At 43.3% G+C, this 20,010-nt stretch overlaps 1 protein-coding gene across 1 annotated transcript in view; it reads right to left on the bottom strand.

The window, feature by feature from the left end:
• Window positions 1-20,010, bottom strand: part of DNAH6 (dynein axonemal heavy chain 6) — a 239,754-nt gene that overhangs the window by 152,144 nt on the left and 67,600 nt on the right. The window contains 6 exon segments of the mRNA XM_060237063.1: window positions 705-876; window positions 8,105-8,236; window positions 10,050-10,207; window positions 12,703-12,850; window positions 13,484-13,705; window positions 18,673-18,816. Coding sequence (XP_060093046.1) covers window positions 705-876; window positions 8,105-8,236; window positions 10,050-10,207; window positions 12,703-12,850; window positions 13,484-13,705; window positions 18,673-18,816 — 976 coding nt within the window.

Below are 20,010 nucleotides of genomic sequence, written 5' to 3'. Positions count from 1 at the left end.
GTGATGTGACACCACCTCACGGGTCAGTAATGACTCAGTGCTTGCACAAGGGACTACCTTTACCTTTACTTGGATGCAGCCTTATATATTTCCATCTGGAAGAGAGATATTTGATAGATAGCTCCTACTCGTGCATATCTGCAGGCAAGCTTTGAGTGCAAAAATATTGTGGAATGCTGTAAAATTACATGTAGTTGGCATTGCCCGTTGCACACACACAGAAAAGAGGCTCCAGAGTTACAGCTGCTATAGAGAGCTTTCAACTTTTATACCCAGGTGATCCACCAGATATTACACTAGTGCAATTACAGATGTTATACATTTCAGGTGTCACTGTGGGCTATGTACAGCTTTCCTGGTTGAGGTACCAACAGCACAGCTTTAATTTTACACACTACTGCACTCACGCTCTTCCTTTCTTTCAGAGAAATTCTGTACCACCAGTAGCAAATTCTTTCCATGTCTCTTCAGATTGGTTTTATTTACTGGAAAGGGACATTAGTTTCAAATATATGCAGTGTAGTGCTTTTGTCCTCTCCCTGCCCCACAGCAACATGTCAAAATATGCATACAGACTTGTAATAAAACATGCAACGTTGAAATTAAGAGAGCAAAACAATGGCTGGGGAGAAATTATTAGGCAGAAGAATTACTGACATAAAACTGGAATAGAAAATGCGCCATATGGAGAACACACATCTTACCTTGCACGCACTTTGACAAATCACGTAAATTAAATACATAATGGGATTTTGCTGGTGTTGGGAGAAGATCAATGCTCATTCTTTGATATATTTCAACAGCAGCTTCCACTATGCTTTTTGCAGTCTGCTTAACTGCTGTAGAGAATTCAGCCAAAAAGCCTTTTAAAATAGCCTAGACAAAGGGAGAAAAACATTTAAAAAGCAAAGGAAAAAAATGTATCTTTCGACAGCTTTTTTATTCTTTGCAAACCAGCTGTGACTTCTAATATTTTTATAACGTGAGCTCTTTGGTATCAGCAGAAAACAACTCTGTATTGATATCAGCAGATTGCTTTACCCACCAGGCGTACATGAGTTGCAGTGCATGCTCAGAGCTGGCGTATCCACAGAAGTTTCCTTGTCCATTCAAATGGATGTACACTGATGTGGGTAAATGGATCCATGGGAGTGGAGATTCAGACATGCAAGAGCCACTGTGTGAACACTGCAGTGCCCACAAGGCTCTGGATCACGTAATGGATTTACTAATCTACACTGCCAAAATGGCAAAGGTTTCTTCAGGGTCTTGGGTGACTAAGCTGAACATGGCCCAGGAGCCTCATAATGATCAGGTCCCACATGTCCTGGGATCATGTGGACGAGGACTGTGGCTCAGTAGTAGAGCATCTGCTTGGCATGCAGATGGTCCCAGGTTCAGTCCCTGACATCTCCAGTTAAAAGATCTGGCAGTAGGTGGGGTGAAAGGCCTCTGCCTGAGACCTCGGAGAGCCCCTGCCAAAGTCGCTAAGACAATAGTGACTTTGGTGGATCAAGGAGCTGATTCAGTGTGAGGTAATTTCTTGTGCTCATGTGACATATGGAGCCAAGGCTGTTCCTGATGGTAAAAATAGCAACTGAAGAGAAACCTGAAGCCCCTCCTCCATCCCTGGCAGCACTCCAAGCTGCATTGAGGGGCAGAGCACTCTATGCATTTGTGGCTGTGAGTTGTTCCACAACTTGCGTTTGTTGTATTGCTTAGATAAGTTCCAAGCCAAGGGTGTCGAACTCATTTGTTATGAGGGCCTGATCTGACATAAATCAGACCTTGTTGGGCTGGGCCATGTTGGGTTGGGCTGAGCCATGTCAGACCAGGCAATGTGTGTACCTATGTAAGTTTAGGTAGCAGAGAGATAAATTTTATAAAGAACACAGACAAACACAAATATATATATTTTTATAAAACATGCTTAAAACATTACTTATTGGTCTTAAAGGCGCTTTCTTTCTATTTCTCCCATGGGATCCAGGGAACTGGGCAAAGGAAGCTCTGGCTCTTTCCTTCCTTCCCCATGGGACCAGGAGGCGGAAGAGCCTCAGCGAACAGAAGGAAGAGAGACTTGGCTCAGTAGCTCTACTGTGCAATTGAGAGAGCCTGGCAAAGCAAGCTATTCCTCCCCTCTTCCTACCCAAGGGAGGAGCCTCAGCCCATGCAGAAAATAGAGGTGTTGCTCTATAGCTCCTGTGCAATTGAGCAAGCCTTGCAAAGCAAACTGAGATGCAGAAGGAAGCAAGGTATAGGGAGAAGGAAGCAGATGATAGCCAGTTGCTCAGGGGCCTGATGGGAGCCTTCCGGGGGCCTAATTCGGCCCCCAAACTGCATGTTTGACACCCTTGCTCTAAGCTGATGAACAGAACATGCATGAACCAAGTAAATACCCAGTGTAACAATTATAGGTTTAAAGCTCTTATTTATAAACTCGGAATAAGGCCTATTGTGGAGAAAAATAGAAAGTGCTCTAGAAAGAATTTATGGGCGAGTGCACCCCCCCCCCCCCTGCTGCCTTTCCACCCACCCAAGGCAGCCATTTTCTGAAGAGGAATTGATCTGACTTCATCTTTCTATCTCCTCCCCCCTCCCCTGCAGCCTCAGTTTAAGAAAAGTACAGCCTTTGTCTGCAGTGAGGACCAAAGCAGCTTACAGCTTTTGATCTGCACAATAACCCTGGAAGGTAGCTTAGGCTGAAAGTCTATGACTGATCTGAAATCACCCAGTCAGCTTCCACAGCAAGACCTGCTCTGAAGCCCTAACTCCTGTGCCACATTAGCTGTCATAGAGGTGCTGCAGCTGAACAGCAGCAAACAGCCAGGTCTAGGGTAGCCAACCTCTAGGTGAAGAAGAAGAATTGCAGATTTATACCCCATCCTTCTTCCTGAATCAGAGACTCAGAGTGGCTTACAATCTCCCATATCTTCTTCCCCCACAACAGACACCCTTTTGAGCTGGATGGGGCTGAGAGGGCTCTCACAGCAGCTGCCTTTTCAAGGACAACCTCGGACAGAGCTATGGCTAACCCAAGGCCATTCCAGCAGGTGCAAGTGGAGGAGTGGGGAATCAAACCCGGTTCTCCTAGATGAGAGTCTGCACACTTAACCACTACACCAAACTGGCTCTCAAGGTGGAGCTTGAAGACCTCCTGGTATCACAACTGAACTCCAGATAACAGATCTCTTTCCCCCTGAAGAAAACAACTGCTTTGGAGGGTGGACTCTATGGCATTATATTCAGCTGAGGCCTCTCCCCTCCTCGAACCCTTCCCTCCTCAAACTCCATCACAAAATCTTCAGGAATTTCCCACCAATCTAGAACTGGCAGCCATAGTCAAGACTGGGCCCAATGAGTTCTTCCTCAAAGGCCTTTATTGATACCTTTCAACCCAACACTGTCTCTCTGATAAAGTTGTTAGTCTTCATTCTCTGTCTACCTCTCTCAAGCTTTCTGTCTCTCCTCCCTCCCTCTCTCTTTATCTGTTCTGCTGCCATGGAATGCCATTTCCCCCGAGTCTCTGGCTGCTTCTCTTCCATAGGAGGAGAGGGATGAGCCCTCAGCCAATCAAGGAAAGACTTTCTCTGGTTCTTTCCCTCAGCCAATTGAGGGAAGGCTTTCTCTGGCTCCTTCTTGCCTCCTCCCGCCTTCAGCCAATTGAGGGAAGGCTATTTTCTCTCTCCTCTGAGAAGCAGCAACAGGCAGCTCAGCCAATGGGAGAATATCAGATTCATGAACAGTTTGCTAAGGGAATTATTATATAGGAGAGATTAGTTCTACAGCATTTGAGAAAGATACTGAGGCTCAGCTTTGAGAAGCCTTGTACTCTAAGCCTAATGCTGGAGCAAATGAAGATCTGCCTCAATGCACTGGACCCACAATCTATATAGTCCATGAGAATTTAGGGTTGGATGTGAGAACTGGGTGTGGTAAGTGGTGAAGTATGCATTTTTCAGTTATTCATTTATATTTTACTTTTCTCCATCAGGACTCCAAGTGGCTTAGAACATTATTCTTCCCTCCTCCGTTTTCCTACAACAACAAACCTGTAAGGTAGGGCAGGCTTAGAGTCTGTGACATGCCCAAGGTTACTCAGTGAGTTTCAATGATAGAAGCAGGGATCTGAACCCAAATTGCTCAAGATCCTAGTCCAACATCCTATCTTCCGGGCCATACCAGCTCTCAAACCAAGTGCAGGCAATCAGCACAGGCAGTTCATACAGTTACCTTTTTTGCAGCTGTGATTGACTGCACTTTTAAAACCTTAAAAATGCTACACAAACAAGTAAATGACTGTGGTTAATTCTTCAGAGTCAGAGAGCCTTGAGTTGATAGGGTGTTCCAAGTGATCTGACTGGCTAGCTTCAGCTGAGTAGAAAGAGACTTTAGAGCTGAATGTTGAGGAAGAGAATTCATTTAGAATTCAGCCCTAACTTTAACACAGACAAAAGAACTGGGGAAAGGTGGCATGAATGACTGGGTAGTTAGATGGAGACTCCCATTTGGGCCAAAGAAAAGAGATAGATCTTCTAGTGAGAGAAGAATTTCCCTATCCTGTCAAACAGGGAGTTAGCTCTGAAGAGTGCAGATCTCCTTGTTCTGGGGTGGTTAGAAACAAGAGTCAGTTAAAAACTCAAAATGAATACTGGTGTTTCAAGAGAAGGGGTCTGGGTACTAAAAAGAGTGTACCAGCTTTTTGGAAACCAAAAGAGTCAGAAAATACTCAAAAAAAGTATGCTGCAGTGTTTGGAAAACACTGGAACAAAATCCTCTCAACATAAATATTATCAAAGTGGGCAGCTGTGTTGGTCTGAAGCAGTAGAACAAAGTAGGAGTCAAGTTGCACCTTTAAGACCAACAAAGTTTTATTCAGAATTTAAGCACACGAAAGCTTACAATCTGAATAAAGCTGTTGGTCAAAGGAGCAACTTGACTCCTACTTTGTTCTGTAAATATTATCAGTAACTCTGAACAGCTTAAGAAACCCTCATTAGCCTGAAACATCAGAAATAACGTCTGGCATATATAGGTTTCACCTCAGAAATTTTACCTCTGATTTCATCTGACATTTCCCCTCTATGTTGAATAAAATATTTTGTTAATTTGGAATATAAAAACTTCTCAAGTGTCATTTAAGTTGAGTAAGTTAAAAGGGGCTCCCATTCCTTTCCTCAGGTTCCTGGACTGAGCAAACAGCCAACATATTATACTGTGAGAGGGTGGGACAGCCAAAATTCTTCAGGAAAGAAGAAAACAGACAACTAGGGCAGTCACAAAAGGGAAAGAAAAACAGAGGAAAAATCTTGCCTCTGAGGGAGTGAAGTGGACAAGGCATCATAGCGGCATTTTAAGATGGCTCTGTCCCACCACTCCAAATTCTCTCTCCACCCCCCGCCCCGCAGTATTGCCAGCAATGACCTGTGCCAGTCATGCTGGTACAAATAAGTACAATAGCAATAATTCACTATTTCCTGGCAAAGGAGAACAGACTGATGAAGGGCACAAGGAATGGAGACAGTATGGGATGAAAATGCACCTGAGCAGCTTTGAAAAAACGTGTTATTGAACAGATGGTCTGAGCATACCTTTCTTTATGGGCTGATTTTTAAAAGTTGAAAAAAAGCAGAGGTAATGTATGTACATTAGTGATGCTGGAAGAATTCTTATGAGAAGCTTTGACTTCACAGCTGGGATGTAGCTAATCACTGCTGGTGGGGTAAAGAAGCCATTTTCTTCTAGATAAGTATTACCAGGGTTGCATTATCTTTTTCCTGGAATATAGGACAATATACTTGCTGATGACCTTCTCAAAACCTTGTCTAACCACCTCCTCTCAACATAAATATTATCAAAGTGGGCAGCTGTGTTGGTCTGAAGCAGTAGAACAAAGTAGGAGTCAAGTCGCACCTTTAAGACCAACAAAGTTTTGTTCAAAGTCCATATCTAGCATCCTCCTCAGACAGCCAGCACAGTAAATTGGCTACATGATGCTGGTTTGCACACTGATTCATTTGGTTTATTAAAAGATTGTTAACCCTATCCTTCAAAACTCAGGGTATTTTAGAAAGAAAGAGTACTGATATACACAATTAAATTCAATCTGCACTGTTAATCCTACAATATAACAAGCCAGATATGTTACCCTCCAACACACAATCCATAAAATCAAATATAAAGCCCTCAGATAAGACACAACTAATCTATGCAGACCAATACCGAACTCTCAGAGAAAAGCCTTTTCAAATAGCATACCCTGCATGCCTTCTGAGAGGCTGGCAGAGAATGGCCTTCTGAGGAGTAGCCAGAAGGAGCAGAAGGAAAAGCTTTCATGTGGATGATAGCACTATGCGGTGGCAATCATAAGGGAATTGCCAGAAGGCACTGCTGGACTGAGCCTGTGCTTAAAACTGGCACAGCTTGGATACGTTTAACAGACTTGGCCTACAAATCTCTAAGCCTCAGTGTTCCCCAACTTAAGGTGGGTTCAACATCTTTTGAGTCTATAATGTCTTCATCTTGTGTAAGTAGTCAGTATGTAGCATATATATGTCAGTTCCAGAGAGAGACCGATTTCGCTAGGGTTTGTTCCGAGTGAAGAGCCCTTTTGATGCCGGCACTTCGCTCCGTTTTCGCACAAGTTGCCCTGGAGCTGCGAGTTGGCCTGCTGTTCTCCTGTGGCTAGCAGAAACTGCTTGGAAGAGGATCCTGCTTGCTGCGGATTGGAATATGTGACTGGGCTCACCTTAGCTACTCTGCATTTTTCCTGTTACGTACTCAGAGTACATCTGCAGCCTAGGATGCTGAGCCCTAACCCCTGCAGTGTACCATTAACAACATAAGAGAAGCCATGCTGGATAGACCAATGGTCTATTTAGTCCAGCATTCTGTTTCATGCAGTGGCCAACAAGATGCTCCCAGAAGACCAACAAGCTGAGCATGAATTCCAGAGCCTTCCTTTTTGTTGCCCCCTGCTGGTATTCAGTTTCTCTGAACATGGAGGTTCCATTTAGACATCACAACTGATTGCCACTGATGGACCTACATATATCCTTGATTTCAATGGGCTTAGACTGGAGTAACTTTGCTTAAGATTGCAGATTGTTGATCAATGGGACTATTTCCCTCTTTAGAGCCCATTAAACTACGGGCCACCACTGCATCCTGTGGCAGTGAATTCTGAAGGTTAATTATACCCTTTAAGAGAAGAAATGCTTCCTTTTGTTTGTCCTCAATTGACTACTCCATTGATTCCATGGAGGCATATGATGAGTTATAGTATTATGGGAGAAGGGAAAAGAGTTCTCACTATCAACTATCTCCACCCTATGCCTAATTTTATAAAGCTCTCTCATATCAGAATCCAGCCACTTGTTTACAAGAAATGTCCTTATTTTCATCTGTGATATATTGGACAGGTCTCATCAGATGCTCTCACGTGATGAACATGTTAGTTCTGGGCAGGGCTTTTTTTGTAGCAGGATGCCCTTTGCATATTAGGACACACACACACCCCTTGGTGTAGCCAATCCTCCAAGAGCTTACAGGGCTCTTATTACAGGGCCTACTGTAAGCTTCAGAAGGATTGGCTACATGAGGGGGTTTGGCCTAATATGTAAAGGAGTTCCTGCTACAAAAAAAGCCCTGGCTCTGGGCAGTGTGAGGATGGCCCAGGAGGAATCTTCATGAGGATCCAAAGTGGCTATCAGCAACCTTGAATGTAAAGGAGAGACTATAAACAAGGACACACACTAAACAGACAACTGGAAACATACCATGAAGAAAATGAATTAGAGTAAGTTTTGGAAGACTCTTAGCTAATCATTCAGTTTCAAACGAATTACTCATCTAGCCCTTGCGGACTTGATCAAAAGTGCTCTGAAATTAATTGGGACCAGGCTCTCTATACATCTTACTGTCAATTTTCAATAAAATTGGGGAAAGAATATGAACAGAAAAGCTACAACCCTTCAGAAAGTGATATATGCTAACTAAGCATCTGTCTACCTACCACAAAACAAAGTAGGGCGCTACAACACAGTGCACAGGATTATCTATTTTTGTTGTTGTTCCTTGTGACTACAGAAACGTTGCTACTGACCTGAAAGATTTGTTTAAGGCTGTGCTCGGAGGGCGTTGGAAGACACAGCATGGCAAAGTGTCTTATGAAACGTGGTGTGACTGGGTTTCGTCCACCGCCTGGAGGTGCACAGGCTGCTGCGATAGTCACATCCTGCGGAGGGGGCGGGCAGTGAAAAAGATTACAGACCATTTGTGATCAGAACATAATATTTAGTAATGTCTTTAATCCTATATAGCCCTGTTCCTTAAGTTTAACCATCTGGTTTGTAACACGCTGCAGCTCTGCTCACAGGACCGATTTCCTATTCTTGTTTTTAATTTGGCTCCGAAGAACAATTAAGAACTCCCAGTTCATTACAAATATGATGAAATCTCATTTAAGTAAAATGACCTGTGCAGTCTTAGACTCTTCCCCTTTTGCTACATGTCTTCAGCCTTTGGATGTAAAGGAATTTCCCAGGAGGCTTGCAGGCAGCACAGGCAAAGCAATAAGTTCTGACTTTAGGGAGCAGCTGAGTCCAAATGCTGCTGTCATCTAGCGGACTGTTGCTCAAGATCATGACTTATCACGGATGTTTAGCAGCCTCGACCTACCTAGCTGATGCCTCAGCATGAGGCTGCTGTGCAGGTTCTTAAATAAGGAGATCACAAGTGACTCTTGCATCCAACCACTTGGCATGTCATTTCTTTCCATTGTTTCCAATGTGTACAGAAGTTAACTGCCAAGTCCCTTTTACACTGATGTAACTGTGGCTAAGGCTCCCAGAAGATAATAGCATGGAAGTCCTGGTCTGAAGTAGGGGAAGACTGAAGCAAGCAGTTGTTACTACCCTACGCTTGCTCTTGCAAAAAGGGGGCCAATTAATAGCTCGTCTCCTTTCCTGCTGGTACTGGGCTGGCATTCCAGTCAATTGACTTTCCAAATATTAATTACCCATGTCCCAGTTTCCACATACTTAAATGTTGTCAAATGAAGCCAAGAAGGCCACTGAGTAGGAGGGTAGCTTATTTGTTTCATTATGGCGTCATTTGTGAGCAGAGGCAGAAGTGAAAAGACCCTTGCCCCCTAGCCCTGAAGCAGGCAGAACCAACCTAGCAGAGTACTAAAGCTTCTTCTACTGGCAACTGCTTCAAGTACAGACATCTCCAGAGGAAGAACAGTTACCAGCAGAAAAGGTCACTTTTTGTATGAATGCCAATTATAAAACCACCGCTGGTGAAAGCTACCTCTTTTGTTGTGCTCATTAAATTAATGTTTGAAAAATATTGGACAATATTTGACCAGTTACATGACCACATCTTTTTTTTTTTAACCTGTCGAATACAGAATGGTGGTCTCTGATAATTTTCCTCTGCTAGTGTTTTATACCTTCCCCAAATCCATTGTATTCCAGAGAAGAAAACACCATGGAAAAACCTGCTGTGCTTCACAAAGGAAATGCAGGATACAGAAGAAAGTAAGTCTGCAGAGGCATACCCACAGAGTATTCACATTTCCACACGTTATGAACAAAGGATGCAAATCTACTTTCCCCTCACCCCATTGTTTGCCTTGTATACAATGTCCCTGGAGCCCAGCATGACGACTGTTCTACAGATGCTGCTCTGCTCCAGAAGCCTTTTATTCGCAGTGGCAAATCAATTGCCTTGTTTGGTAATTTTTGGTAATAAGGCGACAGTCATTCAACTCCTGTGGCAAGCCTACGCACAGAATTTGCTACAGCCTCGCTGTTGCTCCATTTATTTAAAGCTTCTTGGAAGTGCTTCTTCATGTAAACTGGGCTCAAGAGGGTACTTTGAGTGTGTGTTACTCCATAACATTCCCCCTCCAACCACTAGCTGGAAACCAGGGCCAACATTCCACCTGTTTTTGTGGACAAATTTTTGCAGCCACCTCACACCTGAACTCAGGCACCCCAATTATAACAGTCAAAGCATAATCTTGCAACTAAAGGCAGACTTACTTGTATTTCCTTCCAAAATAGTTTGTCTCTATCGTAGAACCCTCCGAAGTCCTGGTACTGTCTCAGTAGCTCAATCGGAGGCTGAGAACCATAACGATCCAATTTAGGCATGTTTAGGTCGTCCACAAAAATGACAACTCTTTTAGTCCCCGGTGCTCCTAAGATGTAAAATGGACAAACTGCTGCTGGCAAAGTCCCGCAAAGTAAGAAAAGTGTACCCATGAGTACTGAGAAAGCCCACCTCAAAATGAGCCTAGTAGTATGCGTATTTCTAAAGAGAAGACAGCAGTTGACAGAATTAAAAATTGGATTATTTCAGGCCTCCAATTTCCCCAATACATATTGGGACATCAAAATAATAACTGTTAAGAGAAGAAAGCATAAAAACTTCTGCTTTCTGTAACTATTTTGTACCAGGACTCCTACTGAACCACTGTACCCTTCTAACGACCTTACATTTCCACTAACTGCTTTCATAGTTTGTTTTATGTCTTCTAGGGCTTCAGTCCTTGGCAGCTCTTCACAATGCATCTGTATGCATTATAATAGTCTTTCTGCAGCTTAGAGAGAACGCTCTGACATTACATCTGGCAGACAGCAGATCCATCTGATTATACCTGCTCAGTCGCAGCCATTTCAGTGGCATGTGCTACATTATCAGCTCTGCTGAACAGAGCAGAGATCAAAGGGGCTTGCATTGTATAGTGCATGTACTGTGACAATGCTGCTAATCTAAAATGTAAAAGATTGAAGTGGCTTCTTCAGAACAGCTGTGGGGAGGGAAGGACCCGATTGGTTCTAAAACAGAAGTTATCTGATGTTCTGGAAATAGGCCTTGGAAAGACAAGGAGGTTCAAGCAGTGATAAAGGGCTCCAGGTGTCTTTGAGGTAAGAATTACAGCACACACTGGCTGTATATATCTCATCTTTGTCCATTGTGGGTTTTTTAAAAAATTTCAAAATATTGAACAAAATAACTAACAAGAGGGCTTCAGCTACCCATGATTAGTGGTGAAAGCTGTTGCCAAAGACTATGCAAAGATGTAAGGCTAAAATCAAAGTGATAATCTACAGGTGAAGGGGCAAGACATGGCACGGAGGGCAGGCATGGATAGGTGAGTATGCAAGAATAATAAGGTACAGTACAGTGATGCCTTAGCCTCCCCTAGTACATGGTGCTCAGATTGTAGAACTGCAGCAATCCCTGAAGTTATAGAGGATGGAGGTAACCGGTTGGTTCCTCTTGATCACCTGACTGACCCTAACTCCCCAAGCAGGAGGAGGAAGCAACCGTTGCTTGTGTCTATGGGCGAAACTGCTGTGTTGTAGTACTAAAGCAAGTAAATTTATGAAAGCTACTAGGCAATTTAATTCAGTATGACAGGATGAGAAATAACTCTCCCCTTTTTCTCTTGAATGCACCCAGTGGACAAATCTGCTTCATGCTTGGGGGGTAAATCCATTTTCTAACCCAGATAAACACATTTCTGCAGAAAACCTGAATGCCAATTGGATTGGCATTCTACTTCTGGCGCCAACACTTGCTCGATTCAGTTATGGGCCACAGATACTTCTACAATAGCAAAAATAGTTGCACTACATCCTAAGATACGTAACCTTAAGGCTAACTTTCACAAGCGTGTATTTAATTCAGTCACGCTGCATCGTAGTTCTGCCTGATATTAAAACTGTCCATCATACAAGAAGTTATTTCACAGGACCATACAAAACAAAAGCAAATTATGGAATTCATGTTAGCAAGTTTGGATTCACATCACCTCAACATTCTTGTAAGATTCAACAACATTGCTGCAAAAGGGATTTAAAAAAAAAAAAAATCACTTGAATACACAAAATACAGATTATTTGTTGCCCTGATAACAACAAACAACAGAGCGCTTCTTAGATGAATTTGCAGCAGTTATGATAAAAGAAATGTTAATTTTATTAAGTCTGCCTGAAGTTTTGCAAAACTGCTTTCCATTGAGGGAGCTGAAATATTGACCGGAATTCTCTTTTAGGCAATTTTCATTATCATCAGCTCTACTAATTATGGCATGATTCTGTTATCAGAGAATGCACTTCACTGGAATCACCGCTAAGTGAAGCAAATTTTCTATGAATAATAATTTGATTTAACAATTTATTGGGTGCCAATCCCATTGCAGGCAGCTCTACTGCAAGGGTTGTCTGACAATGGGAGATGGATGTGCTACAGAGTGATGAAAAACTCCCATACACCGACAGGATCATGCCCATAGCACATACTAACTCTGGGAAAAAATGACTTTTCATTATAATATGATAAAAGAACTATTACCTTTCTTGTACGTCAATGCTGCCCTCCAGTGCAAAACTGTATAAACTGCATTATAGTTCAAAATAGAATTTAGTTTGATTGAAATTGCTATAAAACCACAGAAGTAAGTGGATCTTTTTTTTTTTTTGCCTTGCTGCTATGATCTAATTGCCTCTAAACTCTGGAGAATATGAATTAATCTGTCCAATGATTTGGGGAGAATTTGCTTCCTACTGGCTGTACTAAGGCATCAGCTGCTGCATAGTGCTGTCTGAATCAGCAGAAATAATTAAAATACAAAACACACTCGTTCTACATACAATTCAGGTTAAACAGACCATTAGCCCTCTTTACCTAAAATATTTTTCCTTTTCTTTTCCAATTTGGATTCAATAATCTCTTGAGTTCTTGCAGATGAAGTCTGAGCAGAGAAATTTAGGTAAACAGGAACATAGCCTGCTTCATCCTGTATTCGGTTTAGCAGAGCCCTTGCAACTACAGACTTTGAGCAAGAAAAAGCAAAAGGAAGACGAGCACATTAGAGACACAAGAGCCCCCTTTGGTACATTCTGAAGTTACCCTGCAACCTCAAACTGAGACAGAGCTCTTTACAGAGTTGTCCTCAGGGAATTATTTTTTGTTACTTGAACGTTTAAATTGATTAGCTGGATTTTTAAATGGATTAAATTGATTAAGTTGATTAGTTGGATTACTTGAAAGTTCAAATTGATTAGTTGGATTTTTAATGCATACTAGATGTTACCACTACTCATTCAGCTAGCTTGATGATGTTCCAGACAAAATTAAAAACTTGCTGAATGTTCACCTGTTTACAGGCTACTTTTCCAGAACGTTAATAAAATATGTTGAATAGTATGTGGCTTATAAAACATCATATTAATCTGGGCCTCTTGTATTTATTTATTTTTTTAGCTTTTCTGCCTGATTAATAAAGACCTATCCCCATTTATTTTCCCAACTACAAGAAACTCCTCTTCCACATATAAGAGCTGTCAAGCTACATTTCCTACTTCCTAGGAAATCCTTACATTTCTAGCTTGTTTTCTAATAACCCTTTGGGAATTTGGTGTCTTAGGGTTTAACCAAACTATCCATTTTGCTGTATGGTTCTTACCTTGCCAACCCCTGTTATTCCTGTAAACAGTACAGAATGTCTGATAGCAAGCAATTTTTCCATTAGAAAGCCATAACGCACGGTGTCAGTGGTTGGGACGAGCATTTCAAAGAATGGTACTGTTTTGCTGTATTTAAATGTAGGTATAATTCTCTCCCAAGGATCCAGTCGCCTTGTATCGAAATCAATGTAAACGCTCCACAGATCGCCAGAACTTGGAAGCTAGAAAGGCAAAGTCATCTTCAGCTGCATTAGACCTGTAATTTTATGCTTATCTTTCTTAATGACCATGGGAGAAAAGGTAAGCCTGGTGAGGTGGTTAGAGTGTTGGACTAGTGTCTGGGAGACCCAGGTGTGAACCCTCCCTCTGCCATGGAAGCTTGCTGGGTGAGCCTGGCTCAGTCACACACTTTCAACCTAACCTATTTTACCAGAGCTGCTGTGAGGATAAAATGGAGGAGGGAAGACTGTTGCTTTGGGTGCCCATAAAAGTCTGTCTGGAGAAGAGATCTGAATAATTCTGTCTTACAAATGCATGCCCTGTTCAGGTTTCTGAATCGTTTGCAAAAACCATCAATACTTTCACAGATGTTTTCCCATGAGAATGAAAGCCAGAATCTCTACAAATGAAATTCTCTCCAAATCAGCACAAAAATGTTACTCCACACACCAGAGGGCAATACTACATACGCACATTGTGTAGCGCAATAAAGCCATGAGGAGATTCGCGGACGTTTGCTGTAACAACAGAGCTCAGCTCTGGAACCAGTTTTCAATGACAAAGCTAAATCCTGAGACTTAGTTAAAATGAAAAGGGTAGCACTTTCACTTCAGGACTGGGTTAGCAAAGACACTCATTCATACCCAAGATAAGAGAGCTCTGAGAGAGAGCAGATAAGAAGTGATATAAGGATGAGGTTTGGCTTTCTAAACAGCTGGGGGAGTTGCTGAGAATTTCTGAGTTTGTGTGACTGTGTGATTGCTGAAAATTCTGAGTTTGTGGTTGCTGGGGAACTGCTGTTTGTTTGGTTTGAGTGGGCTGAAGTTGATTGTCGCTGATTGATTAGGGGTGGCTGTGACCCCACTCCCTTTGCATTGTTAAGCTGCGCCTTGCCAGAGTGAGAGCCAAAGGGCTCTTGGCCTGGGGCTCTTAGCCTGGGGGCTGTGTAAGGACCAGGAACCCAGATCCCTATTTTCCTTGTGTTCCCAATAAGGTAAGTAGACCCTCCAGAAGGAGAGCCACATAAACAAACAGGATTTAAAAGGGGACTGTATATTTTTAAAAAGCTATCATGAAGGTAGAATGCCAGCAGGGGGGTGGGGACTTTCCAGGGTTTTGCACTGAGTGTCACATGTATGACTACCTGCCCACAGGACAGAAGACTTGGGTGTGTGCTCGATGCAAGGAGCTCCTGGTACTCAGGGAACGAGTTTGTACCCTTGAGGCTGAGGTGACTGACCTGGAGAAGCAGAGACAGTCAGTTAGGCACTCAGAGAAGACTCTCGGGGACGTATTAGATGAGCCCCGATCTGAATGTGGCAGCCCCGTTGCTGCCAGGGAGCATGAGGGTCGAGAGGGAACAGGGCACCATGCTGAGGATAAGAGGAATGCGCCCTCAGAAGGGACCTCTTCTTCAGTTGGTGAGCGGATATCCTTTCGCGCCAAGGAACCATCCCTGGGCAGGGAGGGGAGGGGTCTTAGTAGTTGGTGATTCGATCCTTAGGAAAGTAGACAGCTGGGTGGCAAAACCGCGTACTGACCGTATGGTGACTTGCCTGCCTGGTGCGAAGGTAGCGGACATTATGCGTGTTGTAGATAGGCTAATAGACAGTGCTAAGGAGGAGCCAGTGGTCATGGTGCATGTTGGCACCAACGATGTGGGGAAATGCAGTCGTGAGGTCCTGGAGGAAAAATTTAGGCTGCTAGGCAGGAGACTTAAGGCCAGGACCTCCAAGGTAGCCTTCTCAGAAGTGCTACCTGTTCCACGTGCAGGGCTGGAGAGACAGGCACAAATTAGAAGTCTCAATGTATGGATGCGACGATGGTATAGGGAGGAAAGGTTTAAGTTTGTTAGACACTGGGATGCTTTCTGGAACAAGCGGGAGCTGTACAAAAGAGATGGTCTCCACTTGTCCCCAGATGGAACCAAGCTGCTGGCGCTTAAAATCAAAAAGGTGGCAGAGCAGTTTTTAAACTAAATCTTAGGGGAAAGCCAACAGGAGACGAAATGTCTCTGGTTCGGGAGGACTCATCTCAAAGAGATGAAGGGTTAGCTGTTACTTTTCTATTGGGTAATGGATCAGAGTTGTCCACTGAGATGGTGACAAACAGTATGTGTTCAGGTCGAGAGAAAGAGATTGAGTTTCTAGATGCTCTCAATGACTGTGCTATGGAACAGATGGTCACAGAACCTACCAGGGGTGGGGTGATCCTGGATTTGGTCCTAAGTAATGCCCAAGACTTGGTGAAAGATGTAAAAGTGATTGCACTGCTTGGGAGCAGTGACCATAACGTTTTTGATTTCACCATTTGTATAAATAGGGAGTTGCCCCAAAAGACCAGCACAACCACGTTTAACTTTAAAAGGGGTAAATTCTCTGAGATGAGGAGGCATGTGAAGAGGAAACTGAAAGGAAAGGTAAATACAGTCAAAACCCTTGGGGAAGCTTGGAGGCTATTTAAAACTACAATCCTAGACGCTCAGATAAAATATATACCACAAGTTAGGAAAGGCACAAACAGGTATAAGAAAAGGCCTGCATGGTTAACAAAGAAAGTAATGGAAGCTGTAAAAGGTAAGAAGTCCAAGTGAGATTAATAAAAGAGAACACAGGCTGTGGGCAAAAAGGAATTATGAGGAGCATATTGCAAAAAACATAAAGACCAACAATAAAAATTTCTTCAAATATATTAGAAGCAGGAAACCAGCCAGGGAGGTAGCAGGGCCCTTGGATGACCAAGGGGTAAAAGGATTACTGAAGGATAGGGAAATGGCTGGGAAGCTGAATGCATTTTTTGCCTCAGTCTTCACTGTGGAAGATGATAAGTGTTTGCCCGCTCCAAAACCACTAATTTTGGAAGGGGTGTTGAAAGACTTGAGTCAAGTTGAGGTGACAAGAGAGGAGGTCCTACAACTGACGAATTAAAAACTAATAAGTCACCAAGTCCAGATGCATACATCCAAGAGTTCTGAGAGAACTCAAAGTTGAACTTGTGGATCTCCTGACAAAAATATGTAATCTTTCATTGAAATCTGCCTCCGTTCCCAAGGACTGGAAGGTAGCAAATGTCACCCCCATCTTTAAAAAGGGTTCCAGAGGAGATCTGGGAAATTACAGGCCAGTCAGTTTGACTTCAATACCGGGAAAGTTGGTAGAAAGCATTATCAAGGACAGAATGAGTAGGCACATTGATGAACACAAGTTATTGAGGAATACTCAGCATGGGTTCTGTAAGAGAAGATCTTGCCCCATTAACCTGTTACAGTTCTTTTAGGGGATGAACAAACATGTGGACAAACAGTACCCAATAAATGTTCTTCTAAATGTTGTTTACCTTGACTTCCAGAAAGCTTTTGATATTAAGAAGGGAACTGAAAACAAATCAGCCAGTATCATAATGCCCCTGTATAAATCAATGGTGCGGTCTCATTTGGAATACTGGTTACAATTCTGGTCACCACACCTCAAAAAGCATATTATAGCATTGGAAAAAGTGCAGAAAAGCGCAACTAGAATGATTAAAGGTTTGGAACACTTTCCCTATGAAGAGAGGTTAAAACGCTTGGGGCTTTTTAGCTTGGAGAAACGTCGACCGCAGGGTGACATGATAGAGGTTTACAAGATTATGCATGGGATGGAGAAAGTAGAGAAAGAAGTACTTTTCTCCCTTTCTCACAATACAAGAACTCGTGGCATGTGTATGTGTGTATATACACACACACACATATATTGGCCACTGTGTGACACAGAGTGTTGGACTGGATGGGCCATTGGCCTGATCCAACATGGCTTCTCTTATGTTCTTAAGAGCATACAGTTTGCAATTTTCTAGTACAGGTTTTAGGTAAACCCCAAAGTCCTCACGATAGTAATTAAATACATCGGAATTCAGGAAAACTTGAAGATGCATCTGCATAGCTTGAAATGGAAAGGCGGGGGGGCTTTTGCATGCAGATGTGGAATAAGGAGAGCTAACACCTTGAGATGGGATAATAAAGGGACAAATCCAGGGCTTTTTTCCTACTGGAGCCCACAGCAGTGGAGCTCCACCTGGGCTGGCCAGGGCTCCAGCTGGCTCTACGTGCTCCCAAGGCCAGGCGGTGTGACCTAATATGCAAATGAGCTCCTCCTGGGCTTTTTCTACAAAAAAAAAAACTGGCCAAAAATGTATTTATTTTACAACAGTGAAAGGGGGATCTACAGCATACATGGGCCAAACTCCCCTCCAAACCTCAGTTGCAGTGCGGGCAACTGACAGAAGAGTCAGGCCTCCTCTGTGCACCCCTTATTTACAGGTGTGGCCATCCTGGCTCCCAACCTTGATCCATCATCTCTATGCAGCTCGCCCTGACCTGGATAGCCCAGGTGAGCCCAGTCTCATCAGATCTCTGAAGCTAAGCAGGGTCGACTCTGGTTAGTGCTTGGATGGGACAACTCTTTGACATACCGAGTTGGGATGACAGGGGCAGACTTTATTCAGTCACCTCTTTGAATATCCTCCAGGCCCTCAGTAGGGGTCAGAGATGACTTCCAGGTGCAGGCACACACATGCACACGCGCAAATACAAAAGAAATGTACAGCTCAGGCTCCTCTTCACCAAGCCTTTATAATGCTTGAGGAGGGTGTGCCAGTTCCCATCCCCCTATCCATGCAGCTTATGCCTCAAGGACCATGTTACCACTCAAAGGCTTCATGGTCTGTGAAGGCACTGAAGCCCCTGGCCTGGTCTGAGGAGTACCTTTTCGCACTACAAATGATGCTGCAGGGTGCTCACCTAAGCTGGGTCAGGCTCCCCTTTCCCCACTGCAGCAAAACCTTCCCCTTCCCCCATACCTTCCAAGGGTGGGAGGGGGGAGGGATGCCAGAATGGCCTTCCTGTTGTCTCTTTTCCCATTCTGATTCTACCCAACTGTTTCCACAAACACTATCAGTGAAATTACATTGGCAAGGCAGCTGTTTTGTATACCTTAGCATCCGGATTGTCGTCAAACTGCTGTCTTATAAATGTATCAAAGCCATCCCAATAGATCTCCAATATATTTCCACCCAGTGACCACAGGTAGCAGAACACGAAGGTCTGGCACACAAGACAGTTCAGTCTTGACTGTTCCTGTTGTACAAGGAAAACGATGATACTGAAATGAAAATTTAAATATTGTGCAAGCAGGAATCACAAGATTCATGGGGGACAGAAATCCCACCCTCCTATGCTAGTGCGTACTTTCTCTTTCATCCCACCATAGTTGCCATTTTCTGTTCCTTCTCAGCCCATTCTCCATGGTCTTTCCCTTCCCCTGCTGCTGCTTTCTCTTCTATCCTCCCTTTTTCTCTCTCCAGATACTGTTTTATCTTCATCTCTATTTGCCACTTCTTCCCCATGCTGTTACTGCTTTGCCCCAAAGCCACAGTCTTGCCATGTCTGTCTAGATCAAGGCTCCCAACCACTCTGCTGCTAGGCAACACGACAATGCCAACTATGATCTAATGAGATTGCCCAGTATTTTAGTCCACTGGAGAGTATCCTCAGTTGCCAACCTCCAGGTGCTGGCTGGAGATCTCCCAGAATTACAGCTGACCTTCTTACCAAACAGATCAATGCTCCTGTGGGGAAAATGGTTGCTTTGAAAAGAATTTCTCAACCCGGACCTGGCAACCCTAGGATTAGCCCTTTAAAATTTGTGGATTTCTCAGATATGTATCTGTACGCGGCACTGTTGTACAGATGCTTTGATACATATCCCAGGATCATGCCAGAATTAGATATAAAGATTTCCTACATGTCAAAATTCAAAAGAAAAATAATGTGTTTAAAAGGAACTTTTTTCTCTTTTCTATATAACTCTGAAAAGACCCATGGGGGCCTGCACCTTAAATGAAGGTGGGAATGCTGAGAAAGGAATGTTAGAATGGCTCACAGAAAAAGTTAGGTAACTGGAGAAACGCAACACAGAGAAATGCTATGTCCTTTCCATACTGTTAGGTTCACCGTACAGAAAGGTCACCAAATAGCAGTGTGCACATTTGAAAAAGTTAAGCCAGGGGTTTTTTTGAGCACGTACACACAGGAACACAGTTCCATCTGGCTTGGTGTCAGGGTGTAGCCTAATATGGAAATGAGTTCCTGCAGGGCCTTTTCTACAAAAAAAGTCCTGTGTGAAATAATGGTGATGTGAGGGGGTATGGCCTAACATGCAAATGAGACCCTGCTGGGCGTTTTCTACCAAAAAAGCCCTGTTAAGCAATATCCAAACAGAATCAACTGCATTCTTTCAGAAATTCAACATAATCTGAATCCTGAAAATTA

Source organism: Heteronotia binoei, chromosome 4 (assembly GCF_032191835.1).
Source record: "Heteronotia binoei isolate CCM8104 ecotype False Entrance Well chromosome 4, APGP_CSIRO_Hbin_v1, whole genome shotgun sequence".
In the NCBI taxonomy this organism is placed as follows: Eukaryota; Metazoa; Chordata; class Lepidosauria; order Squamata; family Gekkonidae; genus Heteronotia; species Heteronotia binoei.
Note: the sequence above shows the minus strand (reverse complement) of the source record. Positions and strands in the feature narration are given on the sequence as shown.